This window comes from Melitaea cinxia, chromosome 27, assembly GCF_905220565.1.
Source record: "Melitaea cinxia chromosome 27, ilMelCinx1.1, whole genome shotgun sequence".
Classification (NCBI taxonomy): domain Eukaryota; kingdom Metazoa; phylum Arthropoda; class Insecta; order Lepidoptera; family Nymphalidae; genus Melitaea; species Melitaea cinxia.
Window position 1 is genome coordinate 3,594,046 of NC_059420.1, and position 9,205 is coordinate 3,603,250.

The window sequence follows — 9,205 nt, forward strand, 5'->3', positions numbered from 1 at the left end:
AATTGTAATATGTTATAGTAAATTACCTGGTTTATCGAATCCTTAACGGTGGACCACTATTTACGCCACACCCTGTATATATATATATATATATATATATATATATATAAAAGTGCTCGCCAGATTTCGATCAAATTTAAATGTGAATACATGACAAGTACCAGTTTGTTTTAATAAAAAAGATTCATCAAAAAAAGAACACTCAGTAAAAAATCATGACATATGGTATAAATAATTGTGTTTGCTCGCAAACGAAAAAAAAAAGACTTCAATTACATCGAAGAGCAATACAACGTAGATCGACGAAAAAATAGTCAAGTAACTACGCGTTATCAAAGATTACTGAAAAAGTAGTTATCAAATCTCGATAAAATTTATATGTGACCACATGACAAACATCAGATTTCGATTTCGATTTAAATTAAAAATTATCAAAATCAGTACACCCATTAAAAAGTTATTGCGGATTTTCGAGAGTTTCCCTCGATTTCTCTGGGATCTCATCATCAGATCCTGATTCAGATTCCCCTTTCAGAGAGACAGAGATATCCCCTTTCCAACAAAAAAAGAATTATCAAAATCGGTACATCCAGTAGAAAGTTATGCGGTATAATACAACGTAGGTCGACGAAAAAAGCGTCAAGTAAATACGCATTATTAGATATAACTCGAAAAGTAGTTGTTAGATCTCAAATAAATTGAACAATTGACGCACACAACCTTTCGATTTAAAAAAAAATGTCGAAATCGGTCCACACGGTCAAAAGTTCTGATGTAACATACATAAAAAAAAATTCAGTCGAATTCAGAACCTCCTCCTTTTTTGGAAGTCGGTTAAAAAATACACTCGATTTGAGAGCCTCTTCTTTGGAAGTCACCCAAAATTGTATCATTTTGTATTACAATTTAATGTGTATCAATCCAAAATATATTTTAGACTAGTTATGCTCGCGACTTCTATCGCATGGAGTTATTTTTTTATTGCATATCTTAGGCTCTAAAAGAAAGAACGAAAGCTAATGTACTATAATGAAACGTACATCAGTTTTTAAGTTAGACTTTCAGCAATTGCAGGAACTGCATCCAATTATATTCAGTCGTAATTGCGTGATACGCGGACGAACATACTTACAGACAGACATTTTTTTAAATAATAGTGTTTATGGCTTTCATTGACCCTATGAAAGCTCTTAATTTTTTTTTTCTCAAATATCTTAACGTAGGTAAAGATAGCTTCTAACAAACTTACCTCAAACAACGCCACACGATCATTTATAGACACTTTTCTCAGCCTATCCTTCCTTTCAGAGGTATCAGTCCTCATCAGCATCCTCATTCTCTCCATAGAGTTCATCCTGTACACCATCTGCCTCACCCTGCCCTTCACACTATCCCCTATGTCCAGTTCAGCTATAGACTTTGCCCTTTTATCCGCATCTGGTACCTTTTTAGGCCTATATTCTTTGTATATATCTTTTTCATCACTATTAGTTGCAAATACACCATTTTCGTCATCAACATTTTTAATAGAAATATTGGGTTCAGAAACACTCGATATTTCTTTTAAATTTTGTTCATGGATTACGTTTAATGATTCACTTTTTGGTATTTCTTGAAATACGCCTCTGCTGAATTTGTTTTCGATGCTATTTAAGCGGTTTATTATTGAACTGTGGACTTTGTTGTAAATTCTGTCATAGTTGACCGCTAAGTTACTGTTGTTATCGTACACTGCAGAAACATCTTTATCCAATCTGATTTCATAGTCATAAGAATTACTTTTGTAAAATCTTCTCTTTTCACTTTCATATTGAGTTTTATTTGTATTATTATTTATGTTAAAGTCAAAAACACTGTCGGGTTTTTTGAGTACTTCGTCAACGATCTTTGGTTTGTTATTCTTGATATCTATTTTACGGTTTGGTGTTGTATTTACTTTGTTGTCAGTAGTTGTTGAATCAGATTTCTGAAAAGTAAAAGTTTTATTTTATTAAAAAAATAATTATTATGACCAATGAAAGGCCATTAGCGTCAATGAAGTCACTTATTTTTTTACCGACTTTCTTTAATTCTTAGAAAAAAAAAATAGATTTTGAAATATTCTGTAGGCTAAATTTAATAATAAGTTAAAATAAAATAAATAAAATGGATTTATTATATACTTAAAAAATAATATATTATGCAAAAGTAAGTAGGCTTAGAAAAATTTAATTTTACTGTTAGTAGAATTAGTTACTAAAAGTTTACTTTAGTCGATATATTGAACAATATGTTGAATGTTTTTTTCTTTTAAAGTAACTCACTTCAAAAGTAGCTATTTTTGATGACACAGAAATGTTCGTCGGTAAATCGTCTACTTCTGTCCTGCTTATCCTTGCTGTTTTGGAATCAAGTCTACTTATTATTCTATTTACCTTTCCTTTTAGAATTATTATATCTTCTTCTTCTAAATCTTCCATATTATTAATTTGAGATGTTAGGTTATGTATTGATTGTTTGTTGACCTCATCTGTTCTTGTTTCAATGTCTTTATTAACTACATTACTAGAAATATTGTCATTTTCTGTCAGCACTTTATAATTCGAATTTATATTTTGTAATTTATTTGTGTCATTTTGTTCTTCTGTTTTCTTGGATACTGATATGTCAATGTTTTTGCTGTCAGCAATTTCGTTCTTAAAGACTATAGTTTCTTTTTCTGTGCTTTGGGCTTGAACTGACTGTTCTTCTTTTTTATTAGATTGGACCGGTATTTCGATGTTTTTGCTATCACTTACTTGATTATCAGTGACTACATCAATATTTTCTTTTTCTGTGGCTTGTGCTTGAATATTTTCTATAGTACTTTCTTGAGCAACTGTGTCGTTTATATTATCATTATTCAAAATTGTAGTAGACACATTAGTTATTTTTGATTTAGTATTTTTGTCATTTTCTGTTGTTTTTATATTTTCGAGTTCACTTTGATTATTTTTAATATCATTTTCTTCCAAATTATTTACTTTTTCTGTCTCACGTGAAATATCTGTGGAAGTATCAGCAGAATTATCTGCAATATGTGTAATTTCTGCATAAGAATCATTTTGGATTTCTAAGCTTTCTCTATTTGATACTTTGCTCTTTGTTGCTATTTCTTTTTTTACTTCACTTGTGTAAGCCGTTACAACTTCTTTAGCAGTAGCTTTGGATTTTATAGTAGCATTTTCTTTTAATGCGCTTTCATTTAATGTAGTGATGCTATTGTCAACTGGTGTAGATTCTAGTTCAAGTGACGAATTATTCTTTAGAGTTGTTACATGAACAGTTTCGTTGTCTTCTTCTGTAACTTGATTTTGGATTTCCGCACTAACTTTTGATATTTCTGTAACTTTAGCATTATCATTTGTTTCAGTTGTAGGTGCGTTATTATTTGATGTAGCTAGAGATTGATTTAAAGAATTAATTTCAAGTAAGGAAGTGTATAATTTTGTATTTAGTTCTTGTGCGCCAAATTTTAGACCACTTTCAGATTTATTTTCAACTGTAGATTGAGTTACTGTACTCAACTCTTCTTGAACATTGACGTTAACATCAGACTTAACTTCTTCTTTATTTACTGTACCAACATCTTTCGCGTGACTTTCTTCATTTCGGTCAACGGTAAAAATTTCTACAGTACCTGCTGTAACTTGTTCTGATACTTTTTCAACGTTATTCGATACTTTCGATTCAATATTTTTCTTTGTATGTACTGAGACAGGAATTTTACACTTAGAAATATCTTTAGAAGATGATACATCTTTCGAAACGTCGGTACTATTACTTCGCTTTATTCTGATATCTTCATTAGAAGTTATACTAACTTGTTCTTCAGTGGATGTTTGAGCTGTGATTACTTTTGTTACATTTGTAATAACACTTTCCAAAACAGTTTCAGATTTATTTTCAATAATATTACTTTCTGATGTTGAATTGTGTCTTATAAATTTAGTTTGTGAATCTACTTTTATTTCAGACTTGTTTTCGGTATTACTTTCAGATTTTGAATTACTTCTTTTAAATTTATTATTTGAAATGACTTTTGTTGTTTTGTCTTTTGTTGCTAAAGCAATTTTACTAGTAGAATCATCGCTTGAGAGACTCTTTCTGAGCGAACTTCTTCTATTAGTCGGTAGAACTTCAATCTCCACCTCACTCTTACGCTTGAGCAATGGTATTTTACTTTTAACTTTCTCCGTGACAATTTGAACTTTGGTGTCCTCGTAAGAGTGTATTATTTCCTCAAACTGAGTGTCGGACTTTAATAGTTCCTCGAATTTCACAGGAGTAGGTATGCTACTACTGGAAGAATCTTGTTCTACAATTTCTTCATATAGCTTATCAAACTCATCGTCAAGTTTTAGTGATTCTTCTCTTTGCACCAGCTGTTGCTGCTGCTGCTGTTGTTGTTGTTGTTGCTCTTTTTGATCATTTTGATTTTTATTTATCTCCGTCTGTGTATTTTGTGCTTTCTTCGTGTCTTTAAGCCGTGGAATTGCTGATTGTATTTTCTTTATAACTTGAGGCTGAAAACATTAAAGAAATGCTTAGTTTTCATGGCGAATAATAAGTGAATTGGTAGGAAAGTTGGTTGATATGGTGCCCTTTAGTTATGTGTAAGATTTTAAAGGGTGTGCCTTTGTAGCAGCAGGCAGGTTGACAGTGTTATATGACCATTTTTTAAAGAAGATTCATACTATTTAAATACACCTAATATTGTAAACCTACGTAATGAAATCCTTAACAGGCCTAGTGCACAGAGCACTGAGAATATTTTGCTATTTTTAGTTGACTTTAATCTAGCCGTGTGGTGTCGGCCGAGTAGAATAGCACCATTCCCTTTCTTTCTGTGGGGGTCGTAAAAGGCGACCGAGGGATAAACCTGGCTCAAAATTATCAGGGTCCTGGAGAAGAAAAACTTCATTTGAAACCCGGAATGGGGTCTCCGTGAAGCATTTGTGGCATAACTCTAAAATGCGAAAGACTCCTGCAGCCGAACTGGCTCCACACGTATCGACTCGTCGTTCCTGTGGGTCTAGCCAGTGAGGTCGAGAGGGTAGCATAGAGCTTAGGCAACTCTGTATTTTTCTGAAGAGTGTCTTAGGCGACACAGTGTCTATCTGACAATGTTTAAATCGTCTGCAATAGACGGACTTAGGCCAATGATTAACCTATTTATATTAATAAAACAAAAACTTTTTCCTTTTTGTCTATGTGCAATGCTTAATTACCTAATTAAAACTAGGCGAATTTTATTTCATAATACGAGCTAAGATCATTTTATCATATCAAAAGGAATGTAAGTTATAACATTTGATGTTTTGCAATATACGTTGGTCGATTTGATTCAATACTTTTTTAATTGGTTACAATTCTTACCAAAATCGTGAATATAACTAGTATTACTTTAAGTTTAATTACCTCATTAGAAGGCTTTTCTTGTGACGCCTGTTCCTTCTTTATCTTGTCAACGGCCTGTTTCAATTTTGGTATTTTTGTTATTTTCTTTAAATCCTTGTTATCGTCTTTATTTTTTGTATCTGAAATAAAAGAGTACATAGTTGTTATATCTATGCAAATAAATAAATTTGGAGTGTCTGTAATTACTACATAGTGTAAAACAAAAGCGCTTTCTCTGTCCTTATGTATGCTTAAATCTTTAAAACTACGCAACGGATTTTGATGCTGTTTTTTTAATAGATAGAGTGACTAAAGAGGAAGGTTTATATGTATAATACATGCATAATATAATAGAGGAATACTGATAGTTTTTGCAACCGTTCGAAGCCGGTGCGGGTCGCTAGTATTAAAATAAATGCTTTTTACTAAATGCATATGGATGTATACACGGTACATACACAAAAATATCATTTTTTATAATTTTTGTCTGTCTGTCGGTCTGTGGTTTCCGGCTAATCCCTGAAACGGCTGAGCCGGTTTTGACGGGATTTTCACTGACAGATAGCCGATGCAATAAGGAGTAACTTAGAAATTGATTTATTTCATAACTCTGCAAATTGAACAATAACTTATTTGTTAAATTCCACGCTGGCGAAGTCGCGGGCAAAGCTAGTTACTACATATATATTTACATCTTATTAACAAACAAAGAATTATTAACAAACCGAAAATATTTGTAAAAATACAAAATATCCATCACGAATGGGAATCAAACCCGTAAATCATCGGCGCTGAGGCGCGTAAATGACGCACGTACTACTACACCAGAGCGGTTGTTATGCTTAGAAATGGTATGACTGTAGTATATTTGATTTCATTTAATTCCTAATTATATTGTAAGCATTCTTAATAAGTATAGAAATAGGACAAAGAAAAGTATTTTACAAAGGATTTTTCCTTTGTACTCAGATCCTTTGAGTCAAAACAGGGATTCCTTTTTATTTGATGATCAAATATAAATTTCAAAGGTTTTTTTAGGGTTAGTTGATGTAATTTATAGTTTTTTACGTCTTAAAGTTTTTTTGTAACGCTGTTTGAAATTTTTTAAAATTTTCTTATTTGTATTAATATGACGCATTAATTGTGCTGTGTGGCTACGGCACTAAAGAATATAGCCACCCCCTCTCTTCCCGTGGGTGTCGTAAGAGGCGACTAAGGGATAACAAGGTTTCACAACCACCTTGGAACTTAAGAAGCCGACCGATGGCGGGATAACCATCCAACTGCTGGCTTTGAAATACACAGGCCGAAGACGGGCAGCAGCGTCTTCGGTGCGACAAATCCAGTACTGCGGTCACCAACCCGCCTGCCCAGCGTGGTGACTATGGGCAAAACACATAAGTTCACGTTATTTTTGGCGTAAACTTGTGGAGGCCTATGTCCAGCAGTGGACTGTAAAGGCTGTAATGATGACGCATTAGCGCAGCGGTCACAGCACTGGCTGTTGCGCTGGCGGTCAAGGGTTCGAGACATGTGTATTGGCCGTATAGATGTTTGGCGTGGTCTGGGCGTTTATGCTTGTGTATTGTGTGTGTTTACGAACCCCCGACACAGAAAAAATTCCTACTGGGAGGCCTTTATCTATTTATCTATTAAATTAACTTTCTGTATAAGTAAACATTAAATTATCTTTCTGTATCGTAATCGAGTAGTCGAGAAGTCCAGGAATCGAAAAATCGCAAATTGAAAATCAAAGTTTAAATAACCAAAAATTAAATACAATGTAAAATTTAAATTAAGTCTACTTATAGGACGGGCGAATAAGAACCGATAGATATAATCTGTGAGTTTCTTTTTAAAGACAGTCAAAGGGTACCCGAAAATATCGATACCAGGAAAAGTCTCAGATATTTCGTTATACCTTGTATAGAATCAGGATCAGAGTCAAATATAAAATTAATAAAGTGCAACGTTTATTTCATTAATAGGTTATTTTATACTACAAATGTGGTGAAATACAAACATATGATCCCCAACCTGATGGTAAGCAAATACCGCAGCCTGTGGAGTGTGGATTATTTAGCTTTGATCACCTGCAAGGTGGAGGTACTTCCCCAGAAGGGCTGCCCCAAAATTTAAGCAAGATATTTCGTGCCACAGCGCTACTTCAATTAAATGTTTATTTGTCAACAAAATGTAGGTACGTAAATTGACTGTTACCACACGTGTATGTAACTATGTACCTGTGTATGCATGTCTATGTTAAACATGTTTAATGATAACATACCTTGATGAGTATTATTATTTTGATCAAAAACTTCTTTTGTTGTAGATACATTAGCTTCAGAATGGATTTCAGTTGTTACTGAGTTTTGATTTGTTGATACCATTTCTGTTATCGTTCTAAGTTCTATCGATTCATCCTGAAAAAACATCGACAAACTAAATAGCTAACAAATTAGTTTAAGCTTTCATGATCACTATATCACGCCATTGTCATTCTATGACACCTGTGATGGCGTCTGCTACCGCCGAAATATCGGAAATTGTAATTTGGAAATCGCGTTAAGTCCCGTTTGAGTAAAAAAACTCAATAAACTAATTAGACTTAACTTCCGTAGAATGAAATGCTGTTCGAGGCAATACACAAATAATAATACCTTTAGAATAATATAATAATACCTTTAGAGTACTACACTCAAAATCAAAATTATAAAAGTATCTTCAACTAGCATTCAATCAACGTTTTCACCGGCGTGGATCACAAGATTTTGACTATTCCGTCGCTTTAGTTTAAACATAGCGTCTGTCACTCGATGGTAACTAGTATTCTGCTGATGAAAGAATTTTTGAAATCGTCAGTTTTTAAGGTTGTAGATTAAAAACATTCATAAATACATTCCTCCTATGTGTCAATGTTTCCTCTTTGTAATATTAGTATGTATGTAGGTAATTGTACCATTATATAAGTATAGTGTTACAATTATGTATAGCAAGGTAAATTTTGTGTGTCAGTTTTCATTAAGAACTATAATACACTTAAGAACATTACGTAAAATACTCTAGTTCTAGAATAAACTAAAAATCATTATTGAACAAATGATAAATTAGCTGGCCAGCGGATCCTCCTCATAGTAAAAGTCAAAATATGACAAATTATTTACTGAAGATGCGTATTTAGATACTATATAGTCAATTAACAATCTATAAAATTAATAATTCAAAAATTTTCATTTGAAGATTATTAATTCTATATTATAATATATATAAATTAAGTATTAGAGTATAATTTTTAAATATATTTTATATTATGCTACGACTTATATTTTTTTTGATATTGTGAGCGTACGATGTCGAATGCCGGTGTGCGGATAAATCAACGATGATTTTTGTCACACCGTTAAATGCTAACTTTTTATTTTTGCAAGATTCTTTGTATTTTAAATAAATAAATAAATTAAAAAGTAATTGTTTAATAATAATAATAATAATAGTTACTATCAAAAATTTTAATTTCGTGTTCAAAGTTCAAACGTTATTACCTAATGTCATTGTTTTAAGTATTTATCTATTTGCTTTCCAAACAAAAACAAATATAAATTCTCAGATTAATAAACAAATTTTTTTATCATTTAACAAATTTTTAAGTTCTTATGCTTAAGAACAATTTTTAACCGACTTCCTTAAAAAGGAGGAGGTTCTCAATTCGACTGTATTTTTTTTTTGTTTTATGTATGTTACATCAGAACTTTTGACCGGGTGGACCGATTTAGACATTTTTTTTTTA

The 9,205-nt window shown here is 32.2% G+C and overlaps 1 protein-coding gene across 1 annotated transcript; it reads right to left on the bottom strand.

Moving 5' to 3' along the window:
• Positions 1-3,798: 3,798 nt before the first annotated feature.
• Positions 3,799-7,808, bottom strand: LOC123667291 (putative uncharacterized protein DDB_G0271606). The gene is made up of 4 exons (XM_045601245.1): positions 7,706-7,808; positions 5,440-5,558; positions 3,876-4,544; positions 3,799-3,813 (listed from the first exon to the last, which is right to left on the bottom strand). The coding sequence occupies exons 1-4, from the start codon at positions 7,806-7,808 to the stop codon at positions 3,799-3,801; spliced, it is 906 nt and encodes a 301-aa protein (XP_045457201.1).
• Positions 7,809-9,205: the final 1,397 nt, after the last annotated feature.

Bases quoted from the DNA above. Each gene is read 5' to 3' on its own strand.
- LOC123667291 (XM_045601245.1), bottom strand. From the start codon at position 7,808: ATGGTATCAACAAATCAAAACTCAGTAACAACTGAAATCCATTCTGAA. The intron at 5,559-7,705 runs GTATGTTATCAT...CTTTTATTTCAG, and splicing joins AAATAATAATACTCATCAAG to ATACAAAAAATAAAGACGAT. The intron at 4,545-5,439 runs GTAATTAAACTT...TAATGTTTTCAG, and splicing joins AAGAAAAGCCTTCTAATGAG to CCTCAAGTTATAAAGAAAAT.